Genomic DNA, 22,661 nt, shown 5'->3' with positions numbered 1-22,661 from the left:
CAACAGGGAGTTGTGGAATCGCGTAAGCGTCATTTAACCCCATTACAGTAAATCACAAAGGAGCGGGATCCTCTCACATTCGTTAGGTGAGATTAAATTGGTTGTGCTAATGTGCCAAATGATCACGCCCAACCCTCCAACCCCCCCAAAGCCCTAACTCCCCAACCCTCCAGGATTTGTTAAGTGGGATGGCACAGGGGGGAGCAATACTCAGTCAGGGGGGGCCCAGGTTTTTTTTTTTTTATCATCAGAATACAGCCTAGAAAATCTGCTTGGAAACAAATTGTATATCCAAATACAATACACATTTTCCATAGTCTCTTAAGGCAAACTATTGGATATGAGGAAATATTAATTAGTCATGTGACAAAGGCTGGGAAGATTTTTTTACAATAAACTTGCCTCAAACTTCAACAATGAAAACCTTGCTGTACACAGTTTTCAGATAATAGGAAACAGAACAGAAATAAAGTACAAAACGTAATTGATTTCTTAGAGCAACAAGTGCTCTACAGTGAGTTCTAATGTTTTAAACTGGCCTCAAAAACTAACTGCATAGTTGCCATACAATTAGTGTTTAAAGTATATGTCTATTTACCAAATGGAAAGGCAGCGATTGGCAGAACAGGCAGCAAAGTGACAGGACTCTGATCCAATGGACATCACATTTTTCAGATTGACAGCACTATACAATAAATCATATTTCAGATGGGGCAGGTGCCACCCCAGGCCCCCCCCACTCTAGACACGCCCCTTCCCTTCCTGCATCAGCATGCACTCCGGGAATTTGGTGTTTGTTTCAGGGCTACCAAAGTAATTTGTTGTGCTTGGTGGATTGTGAACTCTTATTAGAACACATTGCGCATTATGAGAAAACAGGGGGAAAAAAGCAGCCCAAAATCAGAATATTATTTTTTATTAATTTTAATAAAATATTAATTGGATTTGAACCAGAGGAAGATCCCCGTCTGTCTGTGTCTGTGGTGCGTGACAAGTATTACAAAATACTCAACATTTAGGATGCATTAATCAGCATTAAAGTCCCCTTTCACTATAAAGTGTGTTCTATAGACAGGTTTCCCGTTTACCAACAACCAAGGATGTGCGTCTTCATTACATAGGGCTTTTATAAATGGACATTTTCAGCATTATGATATAAAGCAACTTAAAAACCAGTGGAAATGCTTTTTAAAGTTAAATGTGTATGTGGCTCTCGTCGTGGCTTTTCCAAAACTGTGATACATCTCTACATTTTGATAGATAATTGTCAGCTCTGGCTTGCTAACATGACCCATATTCCAGTGAGAAACGGCAGGTGTGGTAGCAGTACTAATGCTTACCCAGACTACACAAAGCTAGCTTCTGCAGGTAGTGAGAAATGACCTGTGTGTGTCCTAATTAATCAATGTGCAGCATGGTTTAAAGGCCCAGAAAGCCCTCCCACACACAAGTAACAACAAAAAAAGTAACGTTGGCATATGTTAAGAGCACTTAAGCCCTCTCATTCTGCATATATTAGTAATATCAGTACATATGAAAACCCTGCTGTTTACCATTAAAGGTATAATATGCAGTATTATCCTAAAACAATGAATAATACAAAAAGTAATCTGTCTCAATCTTCACTATGACCCACTAGAAGTGTGTGTTGGTGCCTGTATGTCTGCAGAGCCTCTGCCTGGATTCTCTCTTTTCTTATCATTTTTCTGTGTGCGGGACATTTCTGGGCTTATAACGACCTCATCCACATTGTCGAAATCATTTAAATACTGAGCAATTACATTGAAAATCGTATCTATATAACAGGAGCCTGTCATTTCTGTAGCCTACTCCGTAACTACAGACTACCGGTAACGCCATTTTCATCGTCTCACGTTCCACTCTCCACACCGCTGTCTTCGGACTAAAAGTCACGTCCTGAGATCGATAATGTTGTCAGAGACTTTCAGTAACAATCTGAGCCTGTCAGTAGCAAAAACAACAACAAAAAAAAAAATATCACTTTTATCGGTCAAAAAGCAAGGCTCCACAATTGCCCCATTAGGTTACATTGCAGCTCGGTTTGCGCCGGCCCGTCATTGCGGTCTCGATCAATACTGGACCAAATTCAAAGAGTTTTGGTCACATCAGTCTAGACACACATGCATGTGGAAATGGGGCCGAGGTTAAAAACATACAAACCGGTAGCTACCCTTTAAGCAACATTTTCAATGCAAGACTTTTACTTGTAACAGAGTATTTTTACAGTGTGGTATTGCTCAGTATTTGAGGGGAAAGCTTTTAACATATACCAGACCTAGTGTCTGTACATCTTTCTAATCCATCTTGCTTTCGCGTGATTTCCTTTGGTATTATCAGTCGTCCGGATTTTCATTTTTATGTAAAACAACGGAGACAGAAACCGAATGTGTTCGTGGGAGCGTTCAGCTCGCCCGTGCGTTGCACGGTGGCAAGAATCGCTTCTCTCAGCAGGACGGCAACCGTGCGACAATCGATGGAGGAGTTTTTTCAGATGTGACACCATCTTTCTTTCTTGGACATGGTCCGATGAGATGGATTCATCTCTCCACCGCAGCCGAGTGTCACCGAGAGAAAACCAGTCGCGCACAATGATGTCTTTTTCCCACCTTCACTCTGATCACCAGCAGAAGGAAAGGGAAACCACCAGCTTCACTTATCCCCTGGATTCAATATGTCATGCCTGCTTGTTATTGCTTTTCTACGATCATTGCTTTTGTTAGCAAGATCATAGGTCATATTTTGGTAAAACATAAAGCTAGAACACGTGAGGCTGTCAAAACCTTGAAGGCTGTTTGAGAAAATGATAATTGTCTTTTGAAGCCGAGGTGGGAGGAAGTGAGAGGTTTATAACGTTGTATGGCTGTAACCTTCAGCTGCTCTCATGCTGAGCCTTTTTACCTTTTTAAATAAGGCACCATTAGCCACACATTCAGGCTTCCATTTTGAACTGCTTGAGTTAATAAAGACCTCCACAAAGCAGAAATTCAATCAGACTTGAAGAGGGAACACTGACTTCTCATTTCTCGCCTCGAACAGCAATGACACCAGTGGCTTTTGTCAGTTAGTAATTGCTCAGAAATGTGGGTCAACCAGTGGCTGAAAGTGACCAGAAAAGGTGCCAGTACCCTGATTGAGCAGTTGCATGACATCATCATAGCGTGTGTCTTGGATATATTTATATTCATACGCATATCTTGGTAATAGATCACTTTGAATGTGTGTTTGTGTGCATTTTTATTACACCCATTCAGGGCCTGACATTCACTTTTTTTTGCTCACCAGCCACTGTGGCTAGTGGTTTTCCAAAGTTAGCCATGTAGCATTTTCATTAGCCACAATTATGTGTGACATAGTCTCGCAATAGCCAGACCTTCCTCTACAGCGCTGCGGAGGAAGGCCTGGCTAGTCCACGCAGCATTCTGGGATGGGGAGAAAAACGTGCTCTGGTTTATTGGCATTTCTTTAAACCAATCACAGTCGTCTTGGGGCGGCGCTAAGCTCCGCACGGAGCAAGGCTGCCTCTGCAAAATAGCCTCTGGAAAGGAACTTGTTTTGGTGGAACGTGTGTACGTTCAAAGGTTGTTTTAGGCTCTCAGTCTCCAGTCATGACATATCCAGCTGTGATAAGGTTGTGTGTAAAGCTCCCCCTTCATATGAACACATGAACCGATTAAGACACAGGTCACATAAAAATAGTAGCATCTTGTTGCATAAGTGGAACAGGAAGTAGTAGTAGAGAGTGTTAAGAACGTGTTTTGGAGCGAGCGCTCGCGTGTCACTGGAGCAGAGTCAGCAGAGCGCACAGAGCAAAAGTCTGTTGTCCCACTTCTTTTACAAACCTCTTGTCAATATCTTTTTCTGCAACGTACACAACCGTTGCCTCGGCTGCTATGTGCTTACACACAGATGCAGTGGTTGGCGATAAAAAGTAAGGGTACATCAGAAGTGCCGGTACTCATAGCCCAGTACCAGCATCATTGAGCGCAAGTGATAAGTGACTGTTCCCAAGGTCCTTCAGGAGTTTTTGGGGATACTTAAATGCACTGCTTTAGGCCGGCTACACGCTGCCTGCGTGGCGTGAGCGTGGCGTTTCTGTTGCGTGTCAGCCGCGTGGCAGCTGCGTGGATTTTTCGGTCTTTACACCCCAGAAATGTGTCTGACGATGTGCTGCTGCTGCTAGCCTTGTCTGTACACATGTATGTTTCCCATTGATAAAATGAAATACCATAAATATGTACTGATTTGATTACAGCAAAGTCAACCTCGGCAGTATTGATGGCAAAATAGGCTCCTGAATATTTTGTTCTGTATTGACAGGTGCTATGTTAGAAAATGGATTTAGTTTTTTTAATTACATCTATATCAGCATTTATATCAAAACCTAGAGTCTTTCAAAAATCAACATGTCATTTATTAATATGTATTTGTGTCAAAATGACATATACACATCTTTTCCTATTCTATTTTGCCTGGAAACGCTTGCGTGTCGTGTGAAAAATAGGCGTCGGTTCTATTTCTAGCAGGCACGCGTTTTCGGCGCCTGAGACGTGTGTGTCACGCAGGCAGTGTGTAAGCTCTAACCTGTTACCATGGGAGCCGAAATATAAAACGGGACACGGCACGCAGCTGACACGCTCGCGCCACGCAGCCAGTGTGTTGCCGGCCTTACAGCATGTTCAAAATGATGTTCCCAACTCATATAAACAATAAATCAGGGAAACTAAATAGGGATATTTTCTTAAAAGAAGAAAAGCCTTTGAATTTTGAAAAAAGTCAAGAAAACAAATGAAACAATTAATTAACTTTTACTTTTCTTACTTCAGCATCTTTTGACAAGTGGTCCACCCGTGGTAGCTTTGGTGCACCTGTGAGGCCAGGACTACTTATCCCTTTGTCTTTTGTTATTATTAGTTGATTCATTTATTTAAAAAAAAGCATTTTTTGAATTAGTGAAGGTCAGATTGAGCAGGGCCATCTCCTCATAGCTTTTTGAAAGATCATATCATAGCCTCCTTTTTGTGTAACATTTTTTTTGCATTCACACTGTGCCTGTCTATGGTAGTACTTGCTATTTATAGTTACGTTCTAAAGGTCAGAATTTTCATGGCTTGCTTTTCTATCTTTGATATCAAATATTGTGACTATGTCTACATTTACGTTACTACCTTTTGGTTTTTAAGTGGAGTTTTGAGCCTAAAAGTGATCTCCGTGCACACAATTTATTTTTTTTAAATCTCCAGTAGAAGAACCAATCTCAATTTAAAACTAACACGCCCAAACCGCATATCTCATCAACATTCTCGTATACTGGGCGTAAACATGAGGCAGCATTTATACTAAGCCCGTTGCTGGTAGTTGCCATGGTAACGTAGTAGCTTAGTCTCAGACAACGAGACGTCGTGACCGGTGAGACCCGATCAGGTGGCGAAACGTTGGCGTCAGTGGCGGTGTTGCCAGAGGTCTCCGTTTGCGGCCGTTCAGACTGCAACACAACCTCGCAGATTCCAAACCAAAAAGGCGGGTCAGAAGTGTTTCCAAATGTCTCCGGTTTAGGGGCTCGGAAACGCCGGAGCAGGGGGAATGAGAGGGGGAAACGTAGCAAAAGATATTCGCTTTTAAACCAAAACGTAGCATTGTAAATGTAGCCCGAGTCTGTGTTTGCTCTTCTTGTATTCCCCTAGTAATGTCTGAAAATTCCCTTCAGCCAAATCAGATCCTTAGGAAATGAAACTGTCAGTCAGGTTGTTCAGTGAAGGCGTCCAGCTGTGTGTGTGTGTGTGTGTGTGTGTGTGTGTGTGTGTGTGTGTGTGTGTGTGTGTGTGTGATGAACCCTATCCCTGTTCAGTGTGATCTTATTGAGCCCCTGCTGCCTCTGTGTCTTTTCCAGGCCTGAGACTCAGTGGGACATGTTGACCCTGCGCTTTGGACAGCATTTCATCAAGGCGTCGGCCGTGTTCCTGCAGACAGAGCTGTCCTTCGCTCTGGTCAACCGGAAGCCTGTGGTGCCCGGACGTATCCTTTCATCACTTCCAGGTGAGAGGGGTTCCTGCTCAGCTTAGTACTGTTGAGGGGGGGGGTTTGAAGTGTGTGTGTCGGTGTTTTAACACCTGGGGGACAGTCTGAGCCTGGGCGTGAGTGGTCACCGTGTTGATTCGATTTTGATATATTTTTTTTTTCTAGGCATCTCGAACAATCAACAGTATGTTGTAAAAGAGAAAACGTAACAAAAAAACGCATAGATAAAAACACAAACGTAGAGAAATCAGTCAAACTTTACCAAAGAACAAAAAAAAAAAGGATAAGTTAGAGAAGGAGCATATAGCTTACATAGTCCTGCCCCTACTTTACAATATCATATTATTACAGAAAAGAATTGAATAGATATGCATACAGCATACAACATTGTAGGTCATACAACACTTACCCTAACCCTAACCACTAACAATACAACAATACACGTTCCACATTACATTTCAATTCCTATATTCAGTTCTTTCTAAAAATGCATTTTAACGCGTTTCGGCGTCCAGCTTTCTTCAGGACTTCCTTAAGAAGGTGATGAAGGCTGGACTCCGAAACGCGCTGATGTTGGTTTTTATCTTATTCTTTATAGAATCTGCCAGATGCATTAAAGGCATTTTATATATATTTTTCGTAAAAGACGAGTGCCTTGGCTTTTTCCTTGATGCCTATTGGATTTGTCCATGCCCCATACCAAAGAGCACCGCATTTTTATCACTAATATAAGTTCCGAGAAGCTCTCCAATCTCTTCCGTTCTTCAAACCCTTAAAAAATTTAAAACATTTTACTAAGCTCTTAATCTGTGCCACCTAACATAGCGTAATGATCCTCTAAATCACAAAATGTAATACTTTAATGTATCTTGCTTTGCAAATTTAAATATACTCTAACTCAGTGTTTAAAGGGCTTCATCACATCATTAATGTTAGAGCAGACTTATTAATTTTTGCTCTTAAAACGTCATCCAAGCATATTTCACCTGACTTTTAAAGTGAAAAGTAAAAAAAAAAGTTAATGCGGTTTCAGACCACTAAATGTGATTTTAATCTCTGTGAGAGTGTTTAGTATGGATAGATATGTATTGTCCCATGAGGGTCTGTTTCATGCACATGGCAATACACACGGACAAATACATCAAGAGATAACATAAAGACAGGTATATAGACATAGAAACCAGCACATTTACAACATGGACACTGGATCTGCTGTATACAAAGTCAGCGAGATAGTGTGTAGCGAGATAGTGTAGTAGCAGCTGTTATTTACTGTACAAAGCTAAAAAAAACAAACATGGAAGACCAATTTAAAAAAAATAGATTTCGCTTTGCTACTGTTTGAGAACATGTGCCATACTTGTACTACGTGCATGAGAGCTTTGGGACCCTAAAACGGGTCCGGCTAAGGTTGAGAAACAGTTTAAAAATCAACCCTTCATGCCAGCGGCTGAATGTCTAAGCTGTATGCAGCTGCCCAATAAGCAGGATGGAGTACAGCAAGATGGTCACTGTTGTACAGGAAGCCCTCACACTGTTGTGGCATTGACCTTTTTCTTCGCATCGTAAATCAGTCTCTCAGCGCTTATTTTCCACTGATAACTGGTGTATGTATGTGAGTATACTTTAGCTATTTTGTTAAATGTCCTATGACATGCTGCTCTTTGGATGCTGTTATATAGGGCTTAGTGGTCCCCTAATACTGTATCTGAAGTCTCTTTTATATAGACCTTAGTGGTCCCCTAATACTGTATCTGAAGTCTCTTTTATATAGACCTTAGTGGTCCCCTAATACTGTATCTGAAGTCTCTTTTATATAGGCCTTAGTGGTCCCCTAATACTGTATCTGAAGTCTCTTTTTATATAGGCCTTAGTGGTCCCCTAATACTGTATCTGAAGTCTCTTTTATATAGGCCTTAGTGGTCCCCTAATACTGTATCTGAAGTCTCTTTTATATAGACCTTAGTGGTCCCCTAATACTGTATCTGAAGTCTCTTTTATATAGGCCTTAGTGGTCCCCTAATACTGTATCTGAAGTCTCTTTTATATAGGCCTTAGTGGTCCCCTAATACTGTATCTGAAGTCTCTTTTATATAGACCTTAGTGGTCCCCTAATACTGTATCTGAAGTCTCTTTCCCGAAATTCAGCCTTGGTGCAGAATTACAGCCACTAGAGCCAGTCCCACAATGAGCTTTACTGTGCTGTGTCTGTAGCTAGGAGGAGAGAGGGGGGCGGGGGGCAAGGTGGAGGGTGGGGGTGTGGCCTTGACCAATTGCCACTTTGCTCGTTTGAAAGCCATGATGTCTCTCTCTCTCTCTCTCATGGGTGGGCCAAATTCTCTGGGTGGGCAAAGCAGAGAAAGGGGAGGTAATCTTGCTCCTTATGACATTATAAGGAGGAGATTCCAGATCGGCCCATCTGAGCTTTCATTTTCTCAAAGGCAGAGCAGGATACCCAGGGCTCGGTTTACACCTATCACCATTTCTAGTCACTGGGGGACCATAGACAGGCTGGGGGAACGCATATTCATGTTAAAAAACTTCATTAGTGAAATTTTCATGCCATGGGACCTTTAAACTCCAAAACCAAATGTACTGAGGAATTCTCTTTTGGGATGACTGGTTTGACCATATATTTTTAGATGTACAAATTAACTAAACAAAGCTACTTGAGTTTGAGATAAGCGGCGAATACTCTGGATGGATTTGCAGTGTTTGTTTTTTTTTGTTTTGTTTTAAAGCCCTAATGAATGGGATGGTATTTATTCTGGGGTCACAGTGAGTTTTGGCAAATGACAGAAAAGTGGCACGGCCAAAATGTGCTTGTTTGCTGATGCATTTCCAGAATTTCATCATGTATGGGAGGAGAGAATGTAAATGTGTTATGAGTGGCTGGTGTGTGTGTGTATGTGACTTAATGTCTGTGAGAAACAGGTGCAGTGTGAAGCTCCACTGTACACATGGAGGCTGTGTGTGTGTGATAAAGGAGCGGATGATTCCAAAGTGCACGTCACAGGAGACGACCACTTCAGGGCTTCAGATTGTTCTCGAGTTTGTATCGTTGTTTGATAGCCTTTGTCTTTGACAGTAATTCGTCCCACGCAACTGACCTTGTCGAAGGAGCGTGTCCATGTGTTTTTGAGATGCATTTAGCGTTTCACACAGGCCTGCATTATCCATAAGGGCACTTGGGCCAGTGCCCAGGGGCACCAACCATTCACAACCAGTGGGGGGGCACCACATGACACAAGCTTTAACAATATTTTCCGTAAATTGTTATATTATTCACTTGAAATTGTTGAAAGACCATTTACTCGTTTATGAACACTAATTTCGCAATAATAACAACAAATTCTAAATAAATCAATATTACATGACCCCCTCCCCAATCTGTCAGAGTTGAGTTGGTCCACAGGTACGCGCAAATGTATCATTTGGGGGATGGGGCAGTGGAAGTGGCCAGTTTAACCCCCAAAAATGTTATCATAATGATGAATGTAAAATATTAACTGTTTTAAAAAATTATAAATGGTTGGCTTCCTTGATTCAATGTAATTGGCAAGCAAAGTAAAAAAATTTCACACAAACCCCCCCCACCTCTGGGTGAGACTTGGTTGCGCCCAACCCTTCAACATATTTGTGCGCTACGTGAGTTTATTCAGTAAGCAGAGAAGTGTATAAAAGGCCGGTCCACAGTCTGCGCTTCTTTTCCTAGAACTCGTATTTCTTTCAGAGGACTAAATCCATATTCTTCAATCTAATATTGATAGTCTTTTGTCCAAATCTTATTCATTTTAGGTCATTTTATCGTCGTTAGCTGTGATGCTAAATCAGTTTTAGCTTTCCCATGAGGCTTTTGAAAGTTTTTGAGCAATCAGAGGAGTTGCCTTCAGGGCTCGTGAAATAAAGTCGGAAAAATACATATTTGACCGACCCACAATGCTGCAATATATAGTATTGATTTTGGCTTTTTGAATTGATAGACATTTTGAATTGAGGTATAGTGCCCAGGGGCACCACATTGTCTTAATACGGGCCTGTTTTCACAACTGAGTGTATGTGTTGAAATATGTACGTCTCTTGAACCTCTGACACCAAACATCACAGGTGTGATCTGGTTTACTAGTGGGCACATCCAGCAGTGATGTAGCATGGTATTATAGTGCTACACTGTGATGCAGTACTGCAGTACTAGATAGCAGCAGTGACGTCACCCATTGGTTTGCGTTCTGCCATTTCGAAGCCCCTATAGTTTTGGCAATTGGCCGAAGCCATCTAGTTTTTTGACCCCGGACGAGGGAAAGTTGCCAATTTTCAACCTTTCTGACGCGAGTCATCCAGTGGAGATTTACCGCCGGGTGAACGCGGACCTCCGGGTACTGTAGGTACGGTCGTACAGAAAATCGGCAGACTTTCTCTTCATTGGCAGAACAAGACATTTTGTTTTCAACTTTTGATGAAGTGAAAACTCGCAGTGAGAGGGTCAAAGATTAAGATGAAAACACGGACAACAGCCCAAAAACCAGTTGAGGTCTATTTTAAAGTCCACAGTGTTAGCATGGTTAGCATTGCTGAGCCTCTGTCCTGACTGACGAGTCCCAAAACATCCCCTGTGTTGAAGAAACTAGGGACTGAGATCATAAACTCGTTATAAAATAGTTTCCTGAGGTAATAAATCAAGTGAGAAGTAGGCTCATTTTCTCATAGACTAAACAGACTTCTTTTTGGACCCCGGCAGCTTTGTCCATTATTTTTACAGGCTACGGTCACAGCTGATCACTGTGTGAAAGAAGCATGTTGGCAGGGCAAGATTTTGGGTGTAGTTACTCTTTAAAACTGCAACAAGTGATTTCATGTTTATTTTATTTTGTTTATTTTGTCATTCAGGGGCTGAAAGCCTATCAAGTAGCCTCGGCTGACTTTTGTCTTTTGTGTGGGTTAACTGTGTTTTACTGAGTTTTCCTCTTTGACAGGAATACTGCTTTCACTCACTAATAATTCCAATCACATCTGTTCTGCATTATTAATAGTGGTGTTATTATTTTTTTTTTTTTGCTGACCGTAGCTCAGCAGTGCTTTGAAAAAAAAAAACTAAACAAGCATGAAATGGTGAATGTGAGTGGGAATAATCAGTGAATAAAACCACAGAATTTCTTTTAGAGATGACAGATTCAAAATCAGCACGGCCATGACCATGAAATAGTTCATATAGTGTATTTATATAATGTTGTCGTAAAAGAGGTGCAATAGGAAGTAAGGTCACGTCTCTAAGCCTGTTTTAAATAAATGCCTGCTTCTCTCTGCAGAAGAGATAAATGAAGGCCCTGATTGCCTTTTGACAATTCACAGTAACAATGTGTGGCATACCTAGCTACGGTTGTAGAGACTATAAGCCTGTAGTGAGTGAAAAGTGAGCGAAAAATCAGCTGAGGGTTCCGAGGGTTAATGCAGCTTTCAGTACCACAGCGTCACGGCTTAATAACATCAGAGCTTTTATATTTCCTCTGCTGTGTCTGTGTGTCCGTTCTCCGTCATCGGTGTCGGTGAATAAATGGAGAACATGGAGTGTTAGTGTACAACGCAGGTCCCTGACAGTTGTTGTCTTTCACAGTCGATACCTGTCTCACTGTGTCCCTCTGACTGGACTTAAACATCCACTGCTCAACGGAGCACTTCCTGAAGCCTCCTGTTGTTGCCTGGCAACAGATGCTGTTTTCGCTGAAGTCAACCTGACCTTGATATAAAGGCTATATAAGCAGCTGTTTACCATACAAACACAGACGCACGCACACACACACATGCACAGACACACACACATGCGCATCACACACACACACACAGACACACACACACACACACAAACACACACAGGCACATACACAGGCACACACACACACACACATAACAGTGTAATAATAACAATGGCTGCTGAAGGTTACTCAGGCCTGTCGCTACGCAGGATAGTTTGCTTTCACTTTGTTTGGATGATCATTGTGTTTTCATACTCATACAACATAACAGATGTTTATTTTCCCTTTAAATCGGTACAGTTGTCGCGCAGAGGGAGGAGGAGGAGGCCATTTATCCTCATGGACTCTAACCACAGGAAAGAAAGGAAAAAAAAAAAAAAAAAACTTTTGTCTATTAATCATTGTTTTTTATAACCAGCGTGAGCAAAAAGAAGGAAGGAAAAAAAAGAAGCTTGCATTAATTTGCATGATTTTCGCTTTGTTTGAATAATGTGCTTATTCTCTTTCCGGAATGATAATCAGTTCTTGGCTTTGTGCTCAACTTCTCAAGTGCTGCTCTCGCCTTGCGCAACTCCTCCGAGCTGAGATTAACTTTGGACCGTGGAGACTTGTTTCTCGGCTCTGCTATACACCTCCATTCTGGAGCCATATGTTAGCATTATTTAATCACATCTCTCTCTAAACACTGTGATTATCACTCTTGATTGCAGAGGCCTGATATATTCTGAGAAAGCCATATCATATACTGAGTGTATCGTTTCTCCGTTAAACTGTGGTAGCTACTTTTATTTTTGGTGTCCTTGGGCTTCCATAATAATCTTTTCAGCCTATTGTACTTGAAGAAACTGGACTTCTGCATCTCATCTGGGCTCTGTTCTCAGGCTTTAGATAATTTAGCCGTGACGGGAGCCTTTGGCCAATCGCCGGTCATTTCACAGAGAGAGAGAGAGAGAGAGAGAGAGAGAGAGAGAGAGAGAGAGAGAGAGAGAGTTCCTACCGACTGATCTGAGGATGCATTGCCCGCGCGACAAAGAGTGGGGAGGCAGAGCCGCAGGAAGAGGTCTCGCTCTACTTTAAATTCTGCCGTTTCTTTGCATTCTACCCACTACAGTTTTAAGTTGCTTTCACACCCTGAGCAGTTTGGTCCATTTTAACCACCCCCTGGAGTGTTTGGTCAGATATTCCGGGTTGGTTTGGGGTGGTTTGAAAGCTCGTTCAAACTTTGGTGTGGCTCAAATAACCGAAATCTGGTCCACTTGAAAACGGGGGTCTCTGTTCACTCTTCCAAGTGAACTAGAGTTCGGTTCACTTTAGGTGAGAACGCGATCCGATCCGAATACAGGAAGTTAACCAAAAACTTGTGCATTTACTAGCCTGCAACTTCAACCTTGCACACAATTTACAGACTTGTATATGATTTAAGGGATGATAACTTTTGGATCCATAACCTTTTATGAGCTGGTCGTCTGTGTGACATCATCATCTCTTCCTCCTTCACTCGCTGTCTATCAGCTGGTCACATTGTTTACCTTCTAAATTATTAGCAACCAGAAAACCCAAGACATTATAAATTTGGTGTTGCTCCATTATTTCTGGGACCGGAAGTGTCGGCGAGTTTCACTCAGATATTCTGTCCAATAGACCAGCGACAGTTTCGACCGTGCAACATTGGTTTACAATGTTTGGTGTTTGACAAAGAACGCAAACCGAGCCAAATTAAAAATGCGACAATGTTGCAACTTCACCCCCCCCGAATCGCGCAGAGTCTACCGAACTATAGGTGTGAAAGGGCCGTTAAGCTAACGGTTCCATCAGAAGCAGCCTGAGCTGGTTCATGCAAACAGACCTGAGCTGGCAAATGCTATGAATTAACTGTGATGTAAAAAAGTGAAACAAAGCCACTGTAGAAAATCAGATATCAAAGGACACATTCTTCCATTTGAACATCCATGCTAGCATGTTGCCACAAAGCTGTGCTGCGCCGTGGAATGGTATGCTGGTATGAGGAATTAGAGAAGCCTAATCAAACACCCACAAAAACCAAAAAAGAATGAAACAAACTGTTCTGTCACTAATACAGGTAAAATAAGAAAAACAACATATTTCCAAAATAACGACACATGTGCAGCATTTAGTGTATTTTAGTGTCCCTTGGATACAGTTTTTCGTCTTTAAATGTGGCACATGTCGTCAAATTGGTGAATGTGTTGTCTATTTGCATGTGTTTTCTCTATATGCAGCGAGCTCTCGGGGCCACAGTGGCCATGAATCCTGCTGTCTGTAACGCTAATGTAGAATACGGTTTAATGAGATGCCCTCACATTATGGATGCTTGAGTCATTTTTGAGATGAAAGAATAAACAAATGCATCAACAGGCAACCTGCATTAATGCAGTGGCGTTTGTCTAGAGTATATGTAAATGTGTACGTTGATGTGCTGTGATGTACAGGGAAGACCTGAGAGCAGGTGGAGAAGGAAGCAGCCACTGGTTCAGCATTAGCATTCCTGCAGGTAGCCTTTTATATCTGACTGTAATACAAGTGTACCTGCATCTGAGTTTAGTTTAATCTGTCGTTTCCAGCACGAGGTCTCCACAAGCTGTCGCGGCGCGTGGTCGTGCACCGAATTGTTATAACTATGCACCCACTGCGCACGTTGCGCTTTCAGTTCAGATTGGAAAGACTGGCGGAGCAAGTTCACCCTCTACAAACTCTGTATGATTCTTCACATCCAGACTATAGAGCGTCAAACAGACTTAAATATGTTGTCAGAGAGAGACACCACACTGGGAAAAGAAAAAACATTTCCGGGGAAAGTGTGGAAAAATGAGAGATCGTTTTGTCAAAAAAAAAAAAAAAAAAAAAAAAAAAAAAACGGCTTCATGGAAAGAGTGTTCTTAAAGTGTTAGAATGTAACTTTGATATTAATATACACAACTCTCTCTGTATTTCTCAGTCTGGCTATGTTCAGAAGATTGTGTTGTCAGGCGACTTTCGCGCGCAGAAACTCGAGTGAAGATAATTTCCTCTTCTGGAGAATGCATCATGTTTTTTTAATCCTCCGTGTCCTCCTTGGCTACTAGCAACTGCGTGGGTGAGGGGTCGGGGCTCGTGCGTGATCACGGAAGGCTTGTATCAGGTGGATGCGCCGACAGTGTTGTTGTCATTACATAGAATTCTTCATGTGGGCGACAGAAACTACGCACTATAGCTTTAACAGTGTTACAGGCAGACAGTCATTTCGATTTGGAGGTAAACAACAGTCACGTTAATAGTTAGAGTAGATAATTGTAATGTTTCGCGGTACGTCAGTGTTTATCATGGATGTGTGTACTTCTGTTACCAGGTAGCCTGCTTTCCTTTACTTTGGCTGTCTTCTTCTCTACTACTTCTTGCTTATTCACCGATTATTTTGTTTGTACACCCTCTGGTTTTTCGGAGAATATTACCACGAACAATGCGTTGAGCATAAATGTGCTTTTATTAATTATTCATTAAGCCTAATGGCAGAAGGAATAAAGCAATAAAAAATCTGTTGGCTTTACATGGAGTGCGGGGCAAGATAGCCCTGGTGGCATTAAAGACAACTTGCAATAAACAACAAGGCCATAATTACCCATGATTCTCTTAGCTTTCTAGACTACCTGTTTCTTCCAGAGGGAGCTCAGGTTTGGTAACTGGACTCCAGTGATCTTTGAGCAGATCTTTACAATGTAAGATATAACCCATAAAACTAGCAAATGAACGCGAAAGGGACTTCCAATGAAGGAATGATAGAAGCTACAATTTTATACACTAAAACATCCTTAAATGATGTGCAGATTGTCATTGGATATGCTGAGCACAATAATGCGCCCCAGAGGATAAACCCTATCCATTGTGGACACTTCATGAGCTTTTCTCTATGCCACGCTCAGGACAAAGTTACACATTTAAAGATATGATAATTCTAATTCTAATCAAATATGCAAATTACCATGAGATTTACATCTGTGAACAGATTAGGTTTTGGTGGTTAAAGGTCAATGTCACTATGAATGAGCTAACCGTGGAGCTAACTAACGCCGTGTTTACCCCGTAGCCGTTAGCGATCCCTTTGCGCGTTGAAAAAAAAAAAAAGTTATTAATTTAAAAATGGCTCGCCAGAGTGTATGATCAGAACTCCGTTGATGGCAATGGTTTGTTGCGCAGAAATAGCAGAGCGCAGAATGCTATGATTGACCAATCAGAATCAAGTATTCAATTATATTTAACACTCAACAGGCACAAATCCAAACAAGGGATTCTGTGCAGCGCACACTTTCATTTTCCCCAGTCTGATTGCCACAGTTAATGCAGTCGAGAGTGAGTTTAATTAGGGTTGCTCTATCAATTAGCACACATTTCATCTGAGCGAATGAAAAGGGCTAAGGAGACGGCACCCTTAATACATGACTAGAACCAAAGAAACGTGCTTCACCGTATAATAATAGTGGCTCAGAGCATGCAAACAGATGTCAGACCTGCCACATATCTCTCCTGTCAATATGGAGTAAACAGTTGGCAGGTGGAGGTTTAATGGAGTCCTCTTTATGCTCCCATTGAAGTGTCATTACATTGAAAGGGGAACCTACAGTATATTATGTAGTGTTCCTGCCTTGAACTGCTGCAGGTTACACTCCTCTGAGATGAAGCCAGTCTAATACTGCAATGCAAATGTCCCCAACAACATAAACACATTATTTGATTAGGTATCTCAAAGAATTCATTAGAGCAAAAGCTTATTACACACATCTAGTAATCCCATTAAAATGTATAATGAGTAGCGTTTTCTATCTCTCTGCTGAGGTTGCGAGTGGCGGCTGGGAAAAGGGTTGCAATTAGTAAAGACACAACGCTGTCCCTCGTTATCCGGTGATCTGGCGACGCACATTAGCAGACGCCCAGGCAGGGGATTACTGGAGCGGCGGCACTTTTTTCTCTCAAAATAGCCCCTTAAGTGTCTACGCACTGCGATGGTGACACGGCAAATGTCATGGGCTGTGGAGATTTATTTTCTGCTACTGCTCCTGTTCTTTCCAGACGTAGCTCGGACATTGTCAAGAGATCAAACTGACCATTCCTAGACAAGCAAAGTAAAATGGTAAAACAAATCCCATGACGTTGACTTGCTCGTTACGTCACCTCAAAAGTTACAATTTCTTTTTACTATCCATCCGTACATTGATTCTTCTCTAAGACCATTGCTATAGCTTTTAAACTATTTTATCGTGCCATATTTACCGTCTCTCAAATTGCTTCCTAAACACTTTCCCTCATAATTCATATGTCTGCTGAGAGTAACTCGACATGTATTTCTGCTTGGAAAGCACACAGTTTTACAATGTAACGCACAATTACAACAGCAAGCTGTTCTCATGAACCATTTGTACCAAAAGCTACCAAAAGTAATGCACTGTAATGTGTATGTAGTCCAAATATTTTTTACTGTATGCACCACAGTGACTGCCGCTGTTTAAGAACGCTGTGGAGCGGACCCAGGAAATGAGTGTTCGTCAGAAGTGTTTTAATCCAAACCACGATCGTTTTCCTAAACTTAACTAGATGTTTTGGCACCTTAACTGAACTGCCGTCACCTGGCGACGCTCACCTTTTGTCGCCTTAACCTAACTGTAATGTCCGCCGAAACGACCGGCAGCTCGCAGTGCTCTTTACCCAGCTCACAGTCACCTATTCTCGGGTAACTGAACCACCAACTGCCGCTGATTCAGCGACATCTCACGGAGCTCTGTAGCCGGCGTCACGTCACCGGCCGGTGGTCGCCTATTTTCGTACGGTACCATATGAATTGGTGTGCATAGATTTTCGTACGATATCATCGAAACCTGTTCATGAGAGTGCGCTGACAACCGACGTGTCTTCAACATGCTCCCACTCGGTCAGCTCAACCGACGTCACAACGCATCTTTTCTTTGCTATGCAGATGACACAGATATTTAACTGATAAATTAGTCTTGCAGAATAAGGGAACTCTTAAATCAATTCGTAAGACCCATTTTTATTAACTTGATTTTGTGTGATGTCCTTTTTGTTATCAGTTTATTTGTTTTTCCATTTGTCTTCTCTCTAAGTTTTGCATCTTTTGTCTTATTCTTATTTACCCTAATTCTGCCTCGCCTTTGTTTGGCTTACTGTTTGGCTTTCTGTTCGTTGTTGCTGAATTCTGAGCAAGCTTTACTGCGGTCCAGCCAAAAATCTGAAGGAAAAAATGCTTTTTCATTCAGTCTTGGCATTTAAAAGGAAATTGAATTTTATTGGCTGCCTCATCTTGTTTTCACAGGTTGGGCTGTCATTATGTCTGTCAGTAAAACATTTTACTCCTCTTCATTGCTGTCATCTGAGGGCACAGCAAAATTGCTACAGCTTCATCAATAGAGTGAAGTAGGTGTTAGAAAGTGTCTAGACGGGTTTCAGACACGTCCCTAGTTTGACCAAATTATCTAAACGACCTACTATATATGGAAGATGAAATGAACATGAACAGTAGGGGTGGGAATCACCAGAGGCCTCACGATACTATATCCTCACCATACTTCAATTCAATTCAATTTTATTTATAGTATCCAATCATAACAAGAGTTATCTCAAGATACTTTACAGATAGAATAGGTCTAGACCATACTCTATAACATACAAGGACCCAACAATTCCGGTAATAACCCCAAGAGCAAGCATTTACTGCTACAGTGGTGAGGAAAAACTCCCTTTTAGGAAGAAACCTTGGACAGACCCAGACTCTTGGTAGGGGGTGTCGGACGGTGCTAGTTGGGGGTGTGATGAACAGTGGCAATAACAGTCACAATAAAAGATAATGGAACAGTGACTAGAAATAGTAGTTGTAGTAGTTCATGGCATAGCAGGGCACTGCAGTGCATTACAGGACGTAACCGGGCACAGCAGAGCGTAGCAGAGTGCAACAGGGCATAGCAGGGCATGCAGCAGGACCACGGCGACAGCTGCAGCCATGATTTTGGTGCCACCCTAATCCAAGGAAACATGCTGGGCGAATAAGCTCCCCAGAGCTAGGTTATGTCACTATACGATATTATTGTGAATTTAAATATATTGCAATTCATTACCTTTTTTTCCAATACAAAATATGAAATTGCGATTAATTGTGCAGTCCTAACGCACACACACTCACTCACACACACACACTACGTCCTTATACCCTTGACAGAACCCCCCACGGTTGCGTCTCCCGTGCACATGCGGCTGTGCACGGATCACTGGTGTTGGCACGCCAGCAACCATATAAACAAAATCAGGTCATCGGCTTCTGTGAGCTGCAGGAAGAGCTGAGCCTTGACCTTTTTTCCTCTTCTTCTCTGGTGTGTTTACATCCATATCTGAGCCCGGGGGCTTTGTTTTTTTCGGCCAGTCGTGAGCAAGGCAGGGATTTGGGGCCGAGCCCCCGCAGAGCTGTCACAGCCCATTCCTACAGTCTGGACAGCAGGCACCACAAAGGCCAGCGCAGGAGCAGGCCACAAGGCATGGAGGGAGAGGAGGGGGAGGGGGGGGTGATCAATCATGCATATGCAAACGCACATACAACAAAAAAAGTTGTATTCCAGCATGCTAATAGAATTCAAAAATGTATTTTGTCTTTTATGCCAGAAAAGGTATGAGCTGGGCAGCTTCATCACAGCACCAATTAAAAGTTAATGTGGCCTTTATTTATTTCTGCCACACGTATTTGCTTTGAAGATTTAATTCCCATCTGATAGATCACTTGCCTTGGTGAATTATTTTCTGCTTGTGTATCATACACAATGTCTGCCTTTGATGTTTGACTCTTTTCGCTTGTACATTTTTCAAACGCGATGCATTATAGACACTACTTTGTTCTTTTCTTCTTTGTAATCAATAACTTACAGATCTCCTCGGCGCTCCGCTCCATCTTTTACAAAAACAACAATTCATCGGCGCCTGGAAGATTTTGACTTTTTTGAGGAACTCTGGCGCTGCTTAAAATAAGCAGCACCTGTTGAATGTTAATGCGGCTTTGGTTTTTCTTGTCCTTAACGTACCTTTCTTTTAAGTGTCGAGAATGAGCTCTGCATTTCATAACTAACGTCTGATGAATGCGGCCATCAAGTCTCCACGCTCATGTTTGACAGCACCCTCGTTATTATACACAACTTAACATTTAAAGATGTGCATTTTTTTTCTTCCCAATTAAGAGCCAGAAGATATGCTATACAGACACGTGCTTTTTTTTTGTAGAATGATCAGCCGGTATCATAAGCTGAACATTACGACCAGTGTGACAGTAACATAAAAACAGGAAACTTTGCATTGCCTTGTTGTCCTTTTTCTTTTTATGGCTGTGGTTCCAAATTGGAATTGTTTTTTTTTTTTTTTTTTTTTTTTTTTGGAAAATTTGGTTTCCAATACGATTATTGGTTCCAAATTTAACACGCACAATTTTTGGTTTCTGTAGCGGCCACAGCACTTCCAGGAGCTTGTTGTGTTGTGTGGCTTTATTTTACGTTGAAAAAGCCCGGTAACACTGTAAATCACCATTGAACAAAATGTTCCTCTTATCTGTGAAATAAGCATGTGACCTGTATCAACTCCACCCTCGGAAGGACAGAAATCTGAATTGGAATCAGAATTGTTAATATCATAACGATGCCCCACCCCAAGTGCGATTCAACCAAACTAAACGAGGCAGGTGTGAAAGCACCCTAAGTGGCGGTGCCAGCATGCACTTGATTGACAGTTGAGCCAGTCGGGGCACAGAGACCTGCGCTGCTAACTGTAGCTTACAAACCGCCACTGTGTGGCAGTTGTACGGAAGAATGCGAACCAAAATATTCTGCCTCTAAAATGAGTATTCCAGCTGCTCATTGTGCTGCTAATTAGTCACCTATTTTGCAAAGTGGTATGAGCAGAAACATGCTATTTAATGTCAGTTGGAAATTAATGTTTTCATGATCTCATGCCTCCTTTTTTCAATCTCTTCTGTAGTCGGTAATTGCCTCTCTATGGTAGTTTTCATTCAGCAACAAATGTTCTAAATGTTTTTACAGACACAAGCCTATATGTTCATTTACACTTACAATTTACCTTTTGTTATTGTAACTGTGTGATTTTCTTGTGTAGTGTACTATTGAGTATAGCACTGTAATTTTATTGTTACTTAATTTTCCTGCATTTTAAATGGTATCCACTACAGCAGAGATCTACAACAGGGGATTTCCGGACCCCCCTAGGTGCTCCTCAGAATTACTGCAGGGGGACCAACGAATAATTGTTAATTTTTTTCAAAAATGAAAATGTCTTAACATGAATCCAATATATTATTAGCTCATATAAATCAGCCTATTTGTGAGAAAAAAAAAAAACATCGACGATAGGTTTAGTGGCCTATAGGTAAGGTACCACTTACAGGGTAAGAACAAGCCACTTCACAGTTTCTGTCCCAACCAATTCTCCAAATGAAACCACAAACAACATTGTCGGTCCGTGCCTCCTAGACTGACACATCCAACCTTTTCTGATGTAACCTCCATCTCTGCGGGATGACATCATTTGTCTGTGCCTTCCAAAACCGTGACAACTCTATAGTTAAGGTTTGTTTAGACACACAAAAACTTAGGTTAGGTTTGGGGAAAGATCATGGTTTGGGTTAGAATAAGTATTCAGTTAAGGTTAGGGCAGTGGGCCTGCTAAAAAAAAAAAAAACATTGACTGGAAACGAACACCTCACTTCCTCCTGTCATAATGAGGGCTGCAACTAACGATTATTATCACACGATTGATCTGCCAAATGTTTAAAAAACACCCTGTATTTATCGTTTGGTCTACGAAACGTTAGGAAATATTGGAAAAAGGTCCATTCCAGTTTATCAAAGTCCAAAGTGATGTCCTTAAATGTCTTGTTTTGTCAATCCAAATACCAAAGATGTTCAGTTAAATATTATATACAAACGAAAAGAGCAAGAAACTTCCATATTTGAGAGGCTGAAAGCAGCATTTCTGTTGCCGTGTTCACATGAAAAATTACTTTAAAGATTAATTGATTATCAAAGTAGTTTGCGATTATTTTTTCCGTCGATCGACAAATCGATTAGTCGACTAATAGTCATCATAACTACTATGGCTGCTAGAGGGCTTTGTCACTTGAACATCAAGTTTTGTCCTGGACGGACTGCCTCGTCTGTCCAACACTTTGCACCTTTGTACTGTTACGCTGCAGAAAGGATCCATTGTGAAGACTGAATGAATGAATGAAGAAATGCATTCCCAATCTATAAAAATGAAACAAAAACACCAAAAAATGTACAAATTAGTTCACAAATAAGCAAAAAAACTAAATAAAAAGGAACCTATTAACAAGCATAGACATGCTTGAAAAGGAGGAGGTAGAAACATACGCTTTACATAATCCTACTAGTGATGGCCAAACATGGCTTTATGAAGCTTTGTGAAGCATTTCCTTTATTTTCTGAGCCCACTAGATGGGTTACGGTTCAAGATTAGGGTTGGGCATCGTTTAGATTTTAACGATTCTGATTCCAATTCCGATTCTTCCTTTCGATTCCGGTTCTCATCAATTCCGATTCTTTGAGGGGTGGAGTTGAAATGGGTCACATGCTTATTTCACAAATAAGAGGAAAGTTTTATTTTGATTCAAAGGTGGGTTGCAGTGTGACGGGGCTTTTTCAACGTAAAATAAAGCCACACTAGAGCGCCGCTTACTGTGCTCCATGGCTGCAACACCTGCAACGAACACCTGGCTTCAACGGAAACCAAAACTTGCGCATGTTAAATTTGGAACCCATGATCAGATTTGAAACCAAATCATCCAAATGATTCCAATAAAGAAAC

General features: G+C 41.5%; 1 protein-coding gene across 2 annotated transcripts in view; it reads left to right on the top strand.

Moving 5' to 3' along the window:
* fhit (fragile histidine triad diadenosine triphosphatase) overlaps positions 1 to 22,661 on the top strand; it is a 383,478-nt gene that overhangs the window by 131,216 nt on the left and 229,601 nt on the right. For both annotated transcript variants that reach the window (XM_028576358.1, XM_028576357.1), the window contains exon 4: positions 5,909 to 6,033. In XM_028576358.1, coding sequence (XP_028432159.1) covers positions 5,928 to 6,033 — 106 coding nt within the window. In that variant the 5' untranslated portion in view covers positions 5,909 to 5,927. The remainder of the gene's footprint in view (positions 1 to 5,908; positions 6,034 to 22,661) is intronic.

Source organism: Perca flavescens, chromosome 4, assembly GCF_004354835.1.
Source record: "Perca flavescens isolate YP-PL-M2 chromosome 4, PFLA_1.0, whole genome shotgun sequence".
Classification (NCBI taxonomy): domain Eukaryota; kingdom Metazoa; phylum Chordata; class Actinopteri; order Perciformes; family Percidae; genus Perca; species Perca flavescens.
This window is presented reverse-complemented; position numbering and strand designations above follow the sequence as displayed.